Source organism: Nothoprocta perdicaria, unplaced genomic scaffold (assembly GCF_003342845.1).
Source record: "Nothoprocta perdicaria isolate Ctin4 unplaced genomic scaffold, notPer1 scaffold_111, whole genome shotgun sequence".
Taxonomy (NCBI): Eukaryota; Metazoa; Chordata; class Aves; order Tinamiformes; family Tinamidae; genus Nothoprocta; species Nothoprocta perdicaria.
In genome coordinates, this window is record NW_020454217.1 from 1,990,108 (window position 1) to 2,008,445 (window position 18,338).

At 37.4% G+C, this 18,338-nt stretch overlaps 1 protein-coding gene across 5 annotated transcripts in view; it reads left to right on the forward strand.

Annotated features, from left to right (window-relative positions):
- Positions 1 to 18,338, forward strand: part of CPEB3 (cytoplasmic polyadenylation element binding protein 3) — an 80,560-nt gene that overhangs the window by 16,735 nt on the left and 45,487 nt on the right. For 3 of the 5 annotated variants that reach the window (XM_026051331.1, XM_026051323.1, XM_026051337.1), the window contains exon 3: positions 11,245 to 11,404. In XM_026051331.1, coding sequence (XP_025907116.1) covers positions 11,245 to 11,404 — 160 coding nt within the window. The remainder of the gene's footprint in view (positions 1 to 11,244; positions 11,405 to 18,338) is intronic. The other 2 variants (XM_026051344.1, XM_026051350.1) reach the window with 1 other exon arrangement.

Below are 18,338 nucleotides of genomic sequence, written 5' to 3' on the forward strand. Positions count from 1 at the left end.
ATCATAAGCTTTCTTACCTGTGTTCAGAGTGTAAAGGCTTTTTTTTTGCAAGTAAGGCTTGTTTCCTAAAGGCAGTCTGTGGATTTCTTAGGAAAATTATTCAAAATAAAATATAAGAGATAGCAAACATTTTATTTAAAAATGCACAAATAGTAAAATATTATTTTAGATTAAATGTCAATCCTGATTTCCTTCCTTCTGTTTGGAAGTTGCTACATCCTTCTGCTTGAAAGAGTGGAAGCTTTATGCTTTTGCTGCTCTTGTTTGTTAGCTGTCAGCGGGCAAAGAAAAGGCAAGAGTTGCCATATTGCCTTAAATGATTATGCAATTCCTGTGTGATAGGAATTTAAAAAGACAAGCCAGTGTTTTTGACTTGATTCTTAGGGATGAAGTTTAAATCTTCACTGCATCATGACTGCTACTACATCATCACTACTGAATTTGCCCTGTGTATGTAGATGAACTAAATTCAGGAATGGAAACTGGAACCTCTGTCTCTGGATCCTGGAGTCTCTCTCTAATCTGTCTCTGGAAACTAGAACTTCTAATCTCTAACCTAATTTATTAAAAAACCAACCAAACAAACAAACCTTTTTTAACACTTTTAGTGCTTATGTTTATTTTTAGTTGTTCACAAAAAGAAATACATTTTATGTGTCTATGTATTTGTTCTAAATGACTAACACAATGTAGTGAAATAGGAGTTGCAGTTTTTTCCCTCTTTACAAAGTCTTTCCTAACATTTTAAAAGTTTCCTGAGTGTTCCTTTAATCTTAAATTAGTGCTTATCTCTTCTAACAACTCCTGATTTGGTCTGACTATGTACCTATAAAACAATTTAAGACTTAAAATTTATTTTAAATCCAGATTTTACTTATCCTGTAAGAAGAGTAGTCATTGTGACTCACTAAGACATTCTCACCAGCATCTGACTGTGAATTGTCATTTAATTTTATTTATATGTTATGCAACTTGTGTAGCTAACAATTCTTACTTTCAGAGCATTTAGACCATTAAACAAAAATGGCATGGAATAAGTAAGTGCTAATTTACCTACCTGTGTCAAGTGTCAATAGAGCTTAAATTCTAATCTCAGCCATGTAGGGTTTTCCTTTACACCTATATTTTTATTCTTATTTGGGATTGTGTTTTTTGACAGAATTTTCAATTTTTGTAAACTATTTGTACAAATTTCAGATAATATTTAAAATAGTATTTTTATCTCATATATACTTAGTTTGGCTTACAAAACTGCATGACTAACAAATATCTAACAACCATACATAAACAAGCTTCTCCAGCCTTGATCTACTGAATGTTAGATCATCTCAGTTTTTTTGTGACTTTTGTGACGATAATCAGTCACATTCAGTCATTCGTTTTCTCTTTCCTATCGATCTTTTTCTATTTCCTTTGTATTAAGCTAAAAGTTCATCTTTTATGTAGCATTTGATTAAGTATCAGTAAGGCAGTCGAGTTGAAAAATCTTACCTGAAAAATTTTAACTCTTTGCAAACAGATACTTGTGCCTCAGTTCAAATAACAAATTTTTCATGTTCAATAACATTTTCTATTTCATTTACAAATGTGACAACTTCTACTTGAATTGCAATTTCTCATTATATATTACGATCCATAGTTTAGGGTTAAAGACATAGTTTTGTTTCCCACCCTAATAATCAGTTTTTTTGTGCTGAAAGGACAAATTTGCAAGCAAGGAATTGTAATATAAGAGCCTTTCTCTCCAAGGAGGTGCCTGGCCTTAATGGCTGCAGCAACAGCAGTTGTTTGAAAAGTGATCTGAAAGAGCACTTGAAGGAAGAGGGGTAAAGTGTTCACTCCAAAAAGGGCTGTAAATAACAGATACGGTGTTGCTATATCATGAGTCAGAATTATTAGCACCCTTTTAAGAATAAAGAAAACTCCTGTGCATAAATATTGTCATTTGAATGAGTGTGTCTCTTTTTAGATGCTTCGGAAATTTAACAACACTACTGTGTTGTTGGGTCTCATAAGAAAGTATCATCTGTTGAGTAATATTCAGAGGTTTTCTTGTGCAGGTTCTCTACTATAGTATTTTAGTTGGTGAAAAATATTTGTTTGATACATTAATGAACTACACAAGTAGGTAGCTAGTGTTGCTGCTGTTTACTATATGACCTTTGCACTAATTGCACATTTGTAAAGGGTTAATGAATGATTAATGTATTAAGCAATTGTTAGGGTCCAGCATGTTAACAGATGGCTTATAACCAAATATAATACTATCTACCCAACGTGCCTACTAACCACTTCAGATACATCATATTTAAGTCTGTTAAAAGTTTGTAACACGTTATGACTTTGAAATTTTCTTTAAACTATTCATAAATACACATTTGAATTTTGAAGGATGATAAGTTTAACAATCTGACCAATGTTTTGGGGTTTTTTTACATGATTCAATATTTGTATATTCTCTGTAAAAGGCTCATATTTTTTTCTGTGTCATTTGAAAGAAAAAATATCTAAATAGTTGGTGTAACAGAGTAACAGAAAGGGCTTTTCTTAATGCTCACATAATCCATAGTAGTGGTAAGCTGTGCCCTTGGGAGACTAAAACAGGACAAGGGGGTGAAGGAAACGGGTCAGGGTGAGAATAAACATGGAGAAGAAAAGTGCTAGTGTGGGCGTGTTCTTGAATGGGAATCCAAGGTGATGATATACCCATTTGCTTTTAGTGGATGAGAATTTCTGCAGATAAAATCTGGCCAATTTTAGGCTGGATTTCACATTTGATTAATAAGGATCAGTGGCTCCTGCCACTTTTGACTGACTGCTTGTAAATGCAGTTCTACCTGTAACATCCAGGTAATAACATTGACCTTATTTGTCAGCAGAGCTTATCAAAGCCTCTGTGAACAGTCCTTCCCTCCCTTGTTTAAACAGGAGCACTTGCTTCTGACGCTATTTCACAAATAATATCTTTATATAACCTTTTTTTTCCCTTTTAGACAAAGGAGAAGTGACTTCCTGTGCATTGATTAAAATGAATTTAAAACAGAATACTGTAAAAGATACAGCTGGTATGAAAAGGTTCAGTTTTCAGAGAGACTTGGAAGTTTTCCTGATGTTTCAATTGTGTAGTAGCCTCATAAACTTTCACTGATGTAGCTGAATGCTTCAAAAAATAGTGGGACGTACGGAGGAAGGGGAATAATATCTTTGTGTGGATACAAATGTGAGATGCAAAAAATCAGCCCTTACTAGAAGGGCCCTGTTTCATACTGTCTGTAAATTGTGTTTGCCCTTTCACACCTATGTTTATACTTGTACTTTACAATTCTTTGGAACTTAACTAATAAGCTCTTGTCTTTCTCCTTCCCATGCCCTTCTTTCTGGTTTATGAGGTCCCAGTTTATAATGAAAATTGAGTCCCAAATGTCTTGATCTTGTAGTTTGTACTATAAAATTCACTGCACTTTGCCATACTTCAAATTCATTCAGTTCTTCCTATATGATTTGCTGATCTTGATATGTCTTGCAAATATTATTAGCGTGTTCTAGCTGCCAACATTCCTGATGAATTTGGTGTCCGGACTGGTCCTTCAGAAACTTCCTTAGTAACCTGGCTTTAGCTGATAATTCTGTTTACTACTGACACTTCTCACACTTCTCTCCTCCTTTATTTCTTACCTGAATTGCACAAATTCCCTTTTTTTTTTTTTTCCCCCCTCTCCATTTATATAGTCACTCTCCTTGTTGCACTGTATAAAATAAAAAGTCTGGATTGAAGTTCCTGCTGTAACAGTCCTATCACCTTCGAGAACAAGAAATCATACTCTGGGGTCATTAATGTAGCGTGCTATGTTATTAGATCTGCTTTTTCTTTTAAAAAGAAGCACCTTTGCCTTTCAGTCATAAATGCTAGAACATCCTGAACATGAGTGAACATCCTAGCTCCTTCTCTATAGTAACATTTTTAAGGTACTTGTCAATCTTTATTACAAATAGGAGAATTATGTTGCAAATCCCATAGGCTTTTTTCTCAGTAACTTTTCCGTGTTTGGAGCAATTTTTACTAAATTTGTTCTGTGCTGAATCAATTTCAGCTGTCAGAATATGAAAGGAAAATGTTTTTCTTGCTCATGTAAGTATCCCTCCAATATCTGTTTGGAGTTAACAAGAAAAAGCTTTCCTTTTGGTTAATTGCCTGGCTGCTTATGCACTTGTGTATCTTGTGTAAGATTTCTGAACTGTTCTACTTAAATCCAAATGTGCAGCAGTAACTGTAATGCATAATCCATAATTCTGACAAGGTGCAAATGCCTATGGCTTCCCCTCTTCCAGGAGGGAGAAATTAAACCCAGTCTGGCTGTTTTGTAGGATTGTAATGTGGATATTCAGGCATCTGGTATATAAGATAGTTGCTCTTTTCCTGTTTACCTCTGAGCCTCCTAGGTAATGCCAGGTGCAAATATGCAAAGCGTGATTCAGTGAATATTTTTTTTATAAAAAAAATGTGGGTAACATCAGTAAATTACCTTTTCTTTTTCCTTCTCGCTGAACAACTACTTCCACTGTACTTATTTTGGTTTCCTGTTATAATTAAATGACTATTTGCCATTGAAATGGAGGGAAAAAAAAAACCCACTATCCTATAGGGTAGTTCTTTAAGCAGTGGATAAAGATCTGGTCGTGTACGAACATCCCTTTTTGGCTGAAATATTTAGCTTCAAATTTAGACGGAAATGTTAGCTGCAGTTCTGGCACCTGTAAGTTGCTTCACTTAGGCAATATTTCCTGAACACCACAGAGTGGGACAGGAGGCTGGCTTGACATATGCCAGTCAGATATTATTTTAGTCACATTGTTTTTAAAAAACAGCAAGTTTGGATGAGACACAATATTGTGTTTGCCACAGTGCTTAAAAATTTCAGTGACACTGCTTTTACTTTAGTAGTATCTTCCATGTCAGTAAGTGTTAGTGAAAATACTCGAACTCACTGCTTTTGTTTCAGAGAAATCCTTAACATTCTTTGAGTATTCTGACCAAAGTAAATGAAGATGCTGGGCAATGGTAACCAGACTTCTAAGCTTATGATGTTTATGACAATTACTTATAGTATTTTCTACTTCCGTTTTGTCTCATTCTCTCATAATATTATGAGATAAACTGCTCATACTGATTTTTTTTTTGACACTGTCTTCTTTAAATTATGCATTTTATTCTTTTGTACATTATGGGATCTGGACTCCGAAACTTGGTCCTCATTCATGCAGTAGCTTCCCACTCTTCACCTCTTTGCAGTCTTGGCCTCTTTGGAGAGGTTTGATCTGGTGATTTGAAGTTGGCTTCATATATAGCAAGCAGGGCAAGTTCTTTGGTCCGTGCCAGCCTTCCTGTCCTGTGAAACATTCTGCTCCGTGCAGGATGTAGAAGCCCAAAGGTAACTTATCAATTTTGGGCTCTTGCACAGCAGGCCAATGAACCAGTTAAATTAGGTCATTTTAATAGCTCCAGGGTATAATAAATGGCCTCATAAATCCTACTGCTGACATCTTTTTTTTTCCACTTGCTTGTTTTTGTGAATTGGTGGTGATCTTGGGTGTAGCTACTTTAATCTTGTGTTTTACAAGTGCTAGAACCATTTGTTCCTGGACTCGGTAACTAGAATAGAAAGTGGATGCATCAGCCTTTTGAGATGCATTCAAACTGGACCGATGGGCAGATTTTTATCTAAAACATCATGTTAACAAAATATAATTACCCATAAATGCCGTCAGTGAGTGCTCAGTCAATTGTAATGTCTGCAGATAATTCCCGATAGTAGAGTAATGAGTGTAAGAATAATAGCTGTTTTGTAGGATTTTTTTTCGCTCACATTGTCTAATTGTTTTAAAGAAGACATTTGAAATATTGAAGTGCATTATGTTTCTGTTGGCTGGAAATAGGTTCCCTATTGGAATGTTAGGCAAGGTGTTTCAAGCAGTTGACTAGGCGATTTACTGTCTTTCAATCTGAGATAGAGAAATAATGTGAGATGGATGTAAGTAGTACGTTGGGCAGCTGCTAAAAGAATAACTTGGGAATGCAGAATTTCCAAAGGGTTAATAGCTTTTGCCAGTCTTGTTGAAAATTTGCCGTTGTTGAAAAATACACAGCTTTTGGAGTCATTCTTACTTTTGCATAGAAACTACAGAAGTTATATAATACAATACAGATTATTAAATATTATTAACTAGAATTCTGCAATACTACTGTTCAAATAACACTGAAGTCTTCTGTAATCTGTCTACAGTTGGATATTGTTTTATATTTGTATTTTTTCTTTCTTCTTCCTAGCTTTTCCAATAAGCTACATAGGCAAAAAGTAGGTTTTTTTCCCAGTAAACTTCTGCTGAATACTTGCTAAAGTAAAGAACAATCTCGTAACAGCTAGTAGCAAGAAAAGACAAATATATGAAAAGCTAATGCCTTTCTTCCATGGACATTCCAAGAACAAGAATAACATAAGAAAATCTTTTTTTTTTGTTTGATTTTTTGTTCTTGAAATGAAACCTAATGAGTCTTGCTTAAATTAATACTAGCCAAAAATAACTGAAAAGATTAAAAAAGAAGAATTGAAATCATTTCCACTGAGGCTTAATGCCACTGCCTCTACTTAATGTTCCTTACCATGGTCCTAGAAAAATCTGACATGTTTTTCCTTCTTTCCTACATTTTATGCATTTTGATTCTACATATTTTTTTAAAAACCATTAAATGGGGGGAAAAAAAAGTGGAATTCATGGTTATTCTAGTTCTGCCTGCATCTGTGTTGTCAGTCATGTTGTGACTGGCAGTATTCCAGCGCCAAGCTGCAAAGGAAGTAACACTTGCTATTTTAAAGTATTTTAGATTCTTTTGCAAAATGATCATTTTATTTTACTGTGTGACCAGATTTCCTACTTTTTACATGGTTGCTTTCAACTGTACTGAGGGTGCAAGCGCAAACAGAGCGGTGCTCTGCAGGTTTAAAGGGACTTCACAGGCGAGGGCTGCGAGGAGCTGGAAGAAGGGCCCAGGAACACGAGGCGCTTGCCCTGTGTGGTGGTTCATGTCGTGGCAGATGGAGCACATCCCAGACCATCCATGGCAGTTTTGTTTGAGGCTGCTGTTCCTGGTCTGCATTGGGATGCTGGAGTGAGGTCAACGTCTTTTCCTTGTGCTGCTGATAATAAAAGCTCTGGCAGGTGCTGGAACACAGAAAGAGAACAAGAATGACTCTGCATGCAAGAGACTGAGCTCAGTTTAAAGCAGTGCTGATATTTTACACCGTTTTTATTTGGAATTTTGCTTCCTTTGACTTCAGTGTTAGTTGGCAATGCTTAGCAGTTGTGTGCAGCCATGTAAATCCAGATTTCTGTCAGCCTCAGAAAACTCAAGTGCAGTGACCATGGTGAATATGCCTGTGTTGGCAGGAAAGTTGCTTAATCTCATTTGTCTGATCTAAACAGTAGGTGTGATGTCTGTGCCCTGGTGGATAGAAAATGTTCAGAATACAGGAAGCTTAGTAGGAAGCCAGGATATGGACTGAAATGTATAGGCACAAGGAGTTTTTGGAATGTCATTGGAATAGTCTAGGTACCCAAGTTTGTGCTGCTTGCCTACTACAAAATGGGCAGACCGGGTGTATCTCTAAACTCAGCATGTATTTTGTGTTCAATAGGCCGTGGCAGCATGGATTCAGCACATGCATGAATACATATTTAAGGATTTTGGGTATGAATAGTAGCTTCACTTAGACAGCATATCCAGCATTATAGATCCCAGAACTGAACTGAGCTAAGTTTTCTTCAGTTCACCAGGCACTGCCCCAACTCTGTCCCTGAAGGCTGCCAGATCTGACTGCTGTTACTGTCTGCATAAAGAATCTCAGTCCTGTCCTCTGCATAAAATAGGACAGGGCAAAATTGAGTAGAAATACCTATAGTGTAAGTACATGCGTGTGGGCTGTCACTTAAAAAATTATTATGAATAACTATCACACAGGCTCTTAGAGTCTGTGTTGTCTTTTCTCTTCCTCTACCTCCTTGGCACTGGTTTGTGCCCCGGGGATGCTTTGTCCCCACCTGCCTGCGCCCCGAGTCTGATGGGCACTGGGCAAAGCAGAATGGGACAAGGGGAAGAGTTCTTTTGATCCCAAATTATGGCACGTACATACACGACAGTTACATATTTCAGAGAACTCTAGTTAGAACTAAGCAATCTCAATTTTGTAATTAAGCTGTTGTAGCCTGGCTTTAAGAACTTTTTCCCCCTTTCTGGAATTTGCTGACACGTTGCTTGCACCTCCGTCGTCTCCTGGGATAAGCAGCGCGGGTGTCTGTCCCGGGCATAAACAGGCTCCTTCCCAGCGCAATTTTGATTCATTAGCAGGGCAGGGTCATTAAACACATTGGGTGGAGACTAGAGAGACATTTTGAAAAATGATTGTGTTATGTGATTAAAGACTAACATGATGCATCGGCACGAAAGTCTAAAATTTAGGCAAAATGCAAGTTATTGTATTTTTCTCATTTTCTTTAAATGTCTTGACATTTATTTCTTGACATAACTTAGCGTTTACCTTTTTTCTTTTGTGTTTGAGAGAGACAGAGTATAGATACCATATAATTTGTGACATTTTAGATCAGTCACAGAGGTAAGGTGCTTAAAGGTAGAAACATCATGCCCAACTTCATCTGGAGCTCCTGTCTTTGATCCTTCAAAAGTCAGCTCCTGCATGTACATTTGTATTTTTTCCTTATGCTTAACATATACGTCTTCGAAGAAGACTATGTCAAGAGTGAATGCAGAAGTAACAGTTGTATTTTAGCCTGGGGTATGGATAGGTCAGGGCTGGGGTAAGACCCGACATGCGCTGCCGTGCACGCTCGCACCTAACGAGAAAGTAGCTGCTGTCTGTGCAGAGCCAGCACTGGCAGCCCGGGCTGCGGGTTCTGCTAGCTCGGTGCTTGCTGTGTTGCCAAGGGCAATGCCTCCTGGCTGCAGGGCTCTCTCTTATCCATAATTTAGTAGGGCCAAGTAGCTGTCAGGATGTTTGTCTACTCTGGGTTCTGAGCTGAATTTCCAGACTTGCTAGGTTTCCAAATTGCTTTCCCAAGCCCTGCAGTCTGCTTCACCATTCTGTCACTTGTCTTCTAATTTCTGGTCTTGGTCCCAGGACCTCGTAGCGAAGTTCTCATGTCCTACTAAGGACCTCAATGAATTGTGTCTGTTCTGGTTGTTCGGCAGCAGATCTGGTAGTTGTGGAAGGACAAAACCGGGAGACAGAACAGCATCACTTACTGAACCCAGGGAGCTTCTTGATGCTGAGAACTCAGAAACTTCATCCTGTATGTGCACAGGAGCCCCAGGCTGCTCAGAAGAAATGACTACAATTAGGGAAAAATCTTCAAATACTGTAGTTGTGTATGCTTTTTTTTTTCCTTAAAACATAACGTGCATATGTTAATAAAATGAAATCAAATATATAGGCTGTGTATTCTTCTGAAGTCATTTTTCCCAACCTCCAAGATGGTAATCTGAGGAACGTTTTAAAACCAGAATAAACTATCATTGTGGCAAAAGAAGCAATCCTGCCCTTTTTCTGTCCTGCCAGTGTTAGTTTTGCCAGCTCAGCTCTCTGCTACAGCTGGATGGTAAATCAGACCAGGGGACTGATTCGACTGAAAAATACTTCTTTGCCACTGACTCTCTGTTTTGGGACACAAGCTGTGTGCTCCTTTCCGTATTTTCTCTTCTAAAATGTACTGTAGTCCAATACTGTAACACTTGTGATACTTATACCACAAGCTTCTAGATAAGCATTTTAAAAGAAACAAAGACAACTAGTATTCTTTGGGGCAACAGTATAGATACCGGTCAAGTTACTGATATAGCACAAAAATAGGAATCTTTGCGCCCAATTTATGCGTTTTTTTCTTTTCAAATTAGCCTTACATTTGTTTCAAGAAAGTGAATATGAAATAAAACCAACTCTTCTGCTGTACTGCACACTACCAAGCAGTGAGTTGCTTTAACTGAAGTAAATTTTTCTGTTAGATGACATAAATGACTCAGTTTTTTTCCTTTTTTGTCAAGATCTATTTTACCCACATAAATTTTACCCACATAAATTACTCACATAAATTTATTTCAAAATACATATATATATGTGTAGAAAAGATACATATTGATCAATTTGCATAGATCATACACAGATGCTAGGATTTTCATTAGCTGCAGAAAACAAAAAAATCAGAAAGAATAGCACCTGAATGAAATGACAAAAATCCATGAGCTCACTTTTGCTTCATGCACTTTGTAGTAGGAAAAAAAAAAGATGGTTCTTTGTGTGTAATGTTTGACTGTGATAAAATGCTTAGTAGATGAAATAAATGCTATTCTGCTTTTGGAAAATATAGAAAGAGCATATTGTTGATGGAAAGTTGAATTTTCAGTTGAGTACACTGTGGAAACGTGATCTTTGGGAGTAAGAAGATCTGCATTTCAGAGATGTGTCTGTAGTTGTAAGCTATTCTTTTTCTGAATAGTAAAAGAAATCTTAGTACCAGTGAATTCGCACTCTCCTTCTATTTTATTTTAAATATAGCATAAGAAAGACAATTTTCATTAGAAGTAATGCCTATATACTAAGATGACATTTGAGTTTTATTTTTTGCTGGTACTGTTACTACTGCTGTCTAAGGGTTTAAAATTTTATTTTTGCAAGCCAGTACATTATGTTGAAGTAACCAGTGTTTGGAAAAGATTCTTCCAGGAATTGACAGAGTTTTAATGTGACATTGAATGTTTCCCAATGCTTGCCCAGTGGAATTTATGAACTGTAGCGTAACAGCATATGAAGAAAAAGTGAAAAAATGAAATAAATAATCTCTGAAATACTAAAAAACTTCACTTCTCCAACATAAACTTAATACTGTTTTATTTCTAAATTGTTACTTAAATGACTAAAATTAAGTTTTAATTGTATGTAATTTTAGAAATGTTGAAGGTCTCTCGGCATTAGCACTATTGGTAAAAGCAGTGGCTGTAAAATAGACGGTCATTTTAGCTATTGTAGATGTGTATTTGCTAGCTGCTTTTCTTGCTAATAGCACTTTTTATATTTGTCATGTTGGACTCCATGGTGAAGTTTTACAAAATGAGCCTGTGTTAGAAAATGATTATTCTAAAACAGTCTTTTTTTTCTTCCTCTTGTTTTTTTTTCCTTTTAGGACCGGAATAGGCCCTATGACACTTTTAACTTGCACTCTTTGGAAAATTCCTTAATGGATATGATAAGGACTGATCATGAGCCTCTGAAAGGTAAACACTACCCTCCCAGTGGCCCACCAATGAGTTTCGCTGATATAATGTGGAGGAATCATTTTACAGGTTAGGAATATTCATATGTCCATGCTTGCTTGGTGTTTAAACAAAAATCAGCTTTTCAGTATTGCTATAACTTTTTTTTTTTGCTATTGAATGAGTTTTCAGTTATGTAAAACTTTTCCCATTTTAAGATCACGTTCTCTAGGAAAGTCAGGTGAAATGTCTATACATTTATTGTAAGTGCACAATCATAATATTATCTAATAACTGACATTTCTGAAACTTATTCTCATTTTATGTATTAGCAAATTCTCCTTTGGGTCTCCTACAGCAATCATGAAACTGCAGTCTGGTAGTTGTTCAACATCTTGTTCAAAATTAACATTACTTTTGATTTTAGGTTGTCTACTAATTTATGGAGTTGTATCATGCTTTTATCATGCTGATGCCATCTAGTTTTTCAGATTTGTTTTTATAAACATATCCTGATTTGGATTTCATATGGTTAGAGGAGAGCCAACAAATATTAGACTGTGTTAAGTGCTGAGAAATTTTGATTTCTTAGGCTAAAGGACTGTATCGGTTTTATCATTTGCAGCACTGCAGATTATTTCTAGTACTTACCTGACACTGAATAATGAAGACTTGTAGCAGTTTTTCAATGAATAATTATTCCTAGTTGATCTACACACTCATCTGTCCTAAACTTTCATTGTTTAAATTTCAAAACAAGTACACAGTCTTGCCCACAAAGTTGCTAAGTATTTTCCTGCCAGAAGTGAAATCAATAATGAACCATGTACAAAAACAAATATTGAGCTACATGTTATTTCCAGACTCTAACAAATAGGATATTGGACCCCATAGAGAAGAAATATGCTTTTGTATGCACTTCCTATGCATATGCATAATACATAATACATACTGTTAAGAGAATTGCCTCATCTTTTCCTGTCCTCATGTATATTACATATATATATATGTATCTTCTGGTTCAGGTACTTCTTTCACCGTCGTTCTGGGTATGGAGTGTGTTGTACCTTTCCAGACTGGATTCTGTACTCTCGCTTTATCTGTCTGGCCAATAAAAACAAAAAATCCAAATTGCTGTTATGGAGACTTGAACATTTGTTATGTCCTATTAATTTTATTATAATCTAGCTAAATATATTTAAATATATAAATTAAAACTCATTTTTAAAGCTGAGTTTCCGTATAAACCTGAGCAATGAAAATGAGGAAAACAGGATTAGAAATTGCATTCCTCTGAAAAAGACTTTTAAGTTCATGTGAGAGTCATTTTGCCTAGACTTTAATCATTGTCTCACCCTTTTTTTAATATTTCAGATCAGAATCTGAGGCACACAAAATAGTAGCGGATACAGCTCTTTCAGTCTTTTGTGTTGCTTGCTTACCCTATCAAAAATAATTTCCAATAGTCAGCTTAGCTATTTTTATTTGATGTGCTATAAGGGGCATATGCCACAGCTGCAGCTCGGTCTGTCATAAGACCATTTTATGTCGACATTTTATTGATATCGCAATGCATGGAGTAAAAAGGGAATCTTCAGTTTTATTCAAATTCATGCTTTTCCAAGTGAATTATCCTCTTCCAAAAAAACTCATTTTTATCTTTGCTAGGTTCTAAATTTATGTGGGAGACTTATTAGTCTAAGGAGATACTGAAAGCAGTAGCAACTGTCCTTCTTTTGCTCAGAGGGGAAAATGGAAGAATTGAGGATTAATTGTCAAATTCACGTTAGTCGTTTCCATTGGCCGGTGTGGCTGGTAGCCTCATGTTCTCTCCACCAGTGTTTTCTGTCGCTCGCTGACCGCCCCCTTTCCAGCTCGGAGCATGTCCTGCTCGGTGCTGCCATCCGTCCGTCCCCTGCCTCCTTCCCTCGCTCCTTCCCAGCTCTCTGCCCGGTAGCTCTTGGCCCGTTCCCGCCTGCTGTTCGTTCTCTCGCTCTATCTGTGCCCAGCTGTTGTTTTTCCACGGCTAGAGTTAATTCCCTGCCTTGCTTTCTTTCCTCCTCCCTCAGCCCTGCTGCCTGCGCTCACCCCCAGCCCCGGCCTGACCTGGCCTGCACTTTCCCCTCCTCCTGTTTTCGCACTATGCAGCGTGACTGGCAATATTCAGAGGAGCGGCTGCTTCGGGACGGACTCATTCTCTCCACCAAGAAGTGTCATCTCCCTTTGCGTTAAACAGATCCACTTTGTTATTTTTACTTAATCCTTTGCCTAAAAAACCTAGCCGTTTCTGTGCCAAGTTTAAAACACTCAAAGCATTCTATTGCATTTTTTTCTGTTGTTTTTTTTTTTCAGAGACAGTTGATATCCTGACTCTTCCCTTGTCTCTTCACTTTTTCCTCTACCATAGACGCAGATTGCTGCCCTTCTCTACATCTTCCTCAGATTTCACATCAACTTGTACCTCACTTTCTTCTTTATCCCACTCCCCTGGCGCTCCCTCTTGCAATAGCAGCTCATTTGGGTCTGTAAACGCCTTGAGAAAATATGTGTGTGACTGCTTGGTTTTGCCTTGTCCAGCAGCTGCCACTTCTTCATTTATTTTCTTCTGAAAGCTTTTTGAATAAACTGTTTATATACTTCAGAAACTTGATTTTCAGTTCCCCATAGACATTCCAGTGCGAATGCCTCTGGTACTAAATGGAACCTGCTCTTTCAGAAATATAGGAACTTACCCAAATTTCAGAGCTAGTGATCCATCTTTGTTTCCCTTTTATAGTCAGCTATGTTTTGTTTTGTTTTATTTTTCTTGAAAGCTTGCCTTCTTTTGTCATCTGTGGCTGTGTTCTCGCCTAGTTTTTGTGCAGCTTTTTCTTGTACAGTTAGTAGGTAGAATGACCACAAAAATTAGTTAAACAAGACCACAAAGAAAACAGCAAAAATGAGGATATGACTTCCCCTTAAATTCCTTTACCTTTTTAATCATTCACCTTCTGGTAAATGAGCCTTGTTTTCTCGGACAGTTCTTGCTAGGAATACTTACGTGCCACTTGCCTTAGTAGTTTTAATACATACCATACAGTTATTTAAACAGAAGAGGGGAACAGATGAGTAGCAGTGGCCTCTGCTTTTGAAAAGAGATTCAGTTCTAGGTACTTGTGCCCCGGAAGCTGCAGCGTGTGGGGCAGAGCCAGTGCCGCCAGTTCTGCGTGACGACAGCCCGCCCCGGGCAGCAGAGATTTCAGCAAATGTGTGTTTTTGAGAAGCACTTTCTGGATATTTATTCACTCGTGTGTATGAATGTGGAAACTTTGCTAGGAGCATAGCCCATCTTAATATCATACGTGTGCTCTCGCATCCCAACAGGTACCTGAAGCAGGAAAACAGTGCTTTTGTTTATAGGGCAACAACTCTTGGTTACAATATGAATGCAGAGATTAACTTTGAGAGTTGCAATATGAGGACCGGGCTGAGGTGGTTCTGGGATATTTTCTTCTCCTTTGGGGTTAGATAAGTTGCTCATGCTCTGCGTGGGTCTCTGGGGGTGGAGGAAGCAGTCTGGGGGTGTGAAGGGAAGAGTCTCTCGTCTTTTCTGTGGCAGCTGAAGCTTCGTAGCCGCCCTGGAGCTGCGGCGCGATCGTCCTTGTGTCCCGTGGGCCACGCAGGCTGGCTGTTCCCTTCAAGGTCACTTGAAGCAGGTCACTTTTTTTTAAATGCTCCACTTGGCTTGGGGAGGGCATGTGATTCAGTGGCTTTTTTTTTTTATTGGCGCTGCTTTCAAGTGTGGAACAAGAGAGACGGAAGGTTTGTTAGTGCTGCAGAAATGAAATGATCTTCAGCCTCGCAATACTGAATTACTTGGACTGACCTGCACTGACGGCCTGGCTTGCTCCTCTCCACCTAGGGTCATTGAGTTCTTTTTTGGCCTGTCTTGCTGTAAGAGAGAATTGATGCCTAACTCTGAGGTTTCTGGACTTTGGTAAATTAACAACTTACCCTTCTATGCTGCTATTTATCTCAAGACCTTGGGAGAAGGTTCTCAATGTCGACTCTTGTACAGTCTCTATCCAAAACTGTTCTTTTTCCCCTCCCATCAGCTTTTCCTGCAGCATAGGGACGGCCTGCTGCAGGTGCCTCTCCTTCTGTCTTTGCAGTCTGAGGACTTGTGTCGCTTTACAAATTATTATGCTTTTTTCAAGCTTTGGGAGCTACAGACTGTAAATTCTTTGCAAAATATTTTTTAGGTCTCATTTTCCCAAGACAGTTAGACTTCCCTATCCCATTTCTCTCCTTTCAAGACCAATTTCAACATTTTTTTTGTCTCTCTCAGTCAATGCTCATAAATCCTTTCCTCAGAGGATGAAAAAAAGTAAAAAAAGTACAATAAAGGAACAGATGAGAAGTTCCATGGACATCCAGCTGATCTGTGTGTCACTCATAACCAGGCCTACCTTGCAGAAGTGTAAAGTATTTTCTAAGATGGCTTTCCAGAACTGCCGGTCTTACTCTCCTGGTTGCCAATAAAATATATATTACAAAAATACTGGAGAGACTTTTCCTTGAGCGAGGAAAGGACATATCTGCAATACTTTACGACTTGTTGGTACTTATTATGCACTGCATATACTAACTGCTTCCAGGAAACATTGAATTATGAAAATAACGATGAGTATTTGCTACTTATTGCTGACTAAACCCTTTTCTCCTTCCTTCATCAGTGTCTCCTGTCTATGGTGTAACATGTCAGTGTTGCAATATGTTTATCAGTTTCAAACTATTGCATTGCAACATAAACAGAGGCATTTTAATCTATAAAAATATTTTGAACCGTAATAACTATCAGCTACCTTTGTCCTATTTTAAAATATTTATATAGTGTTTCAGCTGTGTTAGATCATGTGCTATATATGTGTTATTGACTAATCATGAAACTGAATAAAAATACAAAATTGAGGTGGGAAATCACAACCATTTGAAATATTTTTAATCTACTGTTATAGTAGATAACTTAGTATTTGCTTTTCATTCAAAGTCGTCAGACAACAAACTTCATAAGTTCAAATCCCCAAACAAACCAAAATTTTGAGGTTTTATGATGTATCGATGTGGGATATCTTGAAGTACAAGCATTTGGAGGAATCATATGTACAGGGAGAGATTCAATAGTAGATTTTATTAAAATTAATTTTGCTGCTTGTCAAACTCTCGAAGTGATACATAATGAATTTGTGCTAATTAAGTATTTCAGGAGGGACTACACACTATCTGTTGGCTCGAGATAGAGACTGGGAGCACCAATATACAACCATTCAGAGAGAAATAGTGTTTATGGGGAAACTTTTGATTTTGTTTTTCTGTACCTACTATGAATACTAATGTTGAAATTTAAGATTCCTTTTTTTAAAAGCAACTGAACAATATTTCATGAGGTTCGAGCACAGTGAAAATTGTAAGCGAGTTAGAGAACATTGGAATATATCTAGAAGAGCTGTTTACTTTTCCATCTTGATCTTCAGGCTTTGTTCATGTGCACGGAAGGTTTCACAGGGTTTTGCCTTGACCTAGTTGTTTGTACTCTTTTCTTTGTCCTTGTTTTTGGTTTTGAAGCTAAGTTGTAAGCTCGCTGCGAGACCTGGGGAGGCCAAGGTGAATGGCCACAGTTGTGTTGCCGACCCCCGCGGAACCCAAAGGTCGGGCAAACAGAGCCAATGTTATCCCAGCCCTGGAAATGGTGCCACCTTGGCACTGCTCTTTGCAACACTTTTGGTAGGAAAAGTGCCCTGTAACAGCAGGGTGTAAAATCTAGATGCTCATCAGACTCCTTTCCATAAATACCCACGAAAAACAGAGCGAGTAGACAGATGTGTTTGCGCCTCTATGTTTAAAATTAGGCCAGCCGAGCTAATCCTTTTAAAGGAAACATACTCTATTTCCTTTGCATTTTAATCACTACTTATACAAGAAAATCCTTGTTTAATCTTTGTTTCAGGGCAGAATATGACCGTTAAAGGTTTCTTTCTTTCTTCTTTTTTATCTTAATTTAGAAATAATGTTTACTTAGTGAACCTGTACTGTGAGCTTCTTAATTCTGCTGCTGGCATCAAGCATGTCCTTGTCTTTGACCTGCTGAATCTGTTTTCAGAAGAATTTAAAACATTTATTTTGGAGGAACTCTGATGCAGCTATCAAGTTTTCCTTTGCTTTATTTCAATTATTTCATTATGCTGTTGAGGACCAGCCTTGCATATACCTAAAACTCTTTTTCTCTCTTCTCTCTTCCCTCCCTTCCCATTCAGTTTTTGGATTTCATACCTTTTAATGTAAATTGCTGGTGGAAATGATGTTTTCATATGGGTTGATTTTATCCACCTCCTTTAGATAATCCATAATTCTCTTTGAAGTACAGTTCTAGAGCTAGATGTGGAATAGGTACATGTGTATAGATGCTTGTCTTTAATTTATAATTACAGCTAGATTTCCTTTTATATTCAACAGGATCTTGCTGTTAAAATACTAATATTTTGAAAATATAACTGTTTTCAAGCTTAAAATAAGTGTGCTGCTCGAAGATGCATAAGACCTTTGTGTTTTATCACAGCAACATAATTTGCTTATGAAGAATGTATTTCATCGTAATGTAAATATTCTATATATTACCATATTTTATAGCTTATGTTCTCTACTGGGTTACCAAATACACGCCGTCAATGATAGGAAGAAGTTAATATCACCAAGCTTTATTCCTGAGTTTCATAACTGATAATTAAGCACTTCTGCTCACATGGCCACAATAGTTATCTGCACAGTAAAAATATAAACTGTACAAGCATGATAGATGTCCATGGCTTCCTTCAGACAAACAATGGTATTTTTGTTATTCTGAGCATGTTTGGAAAAAGATCTGGGTCTCAACCAGGAGTCTTCGTTATGTGTGTAATAAAAGGGTGAGACACTTTAAAAACAAACAAACAAAAACATCAAAAAAAGGAAACTTCTTCACAGAGTTGTGTTTTTTTTTATTATTTTT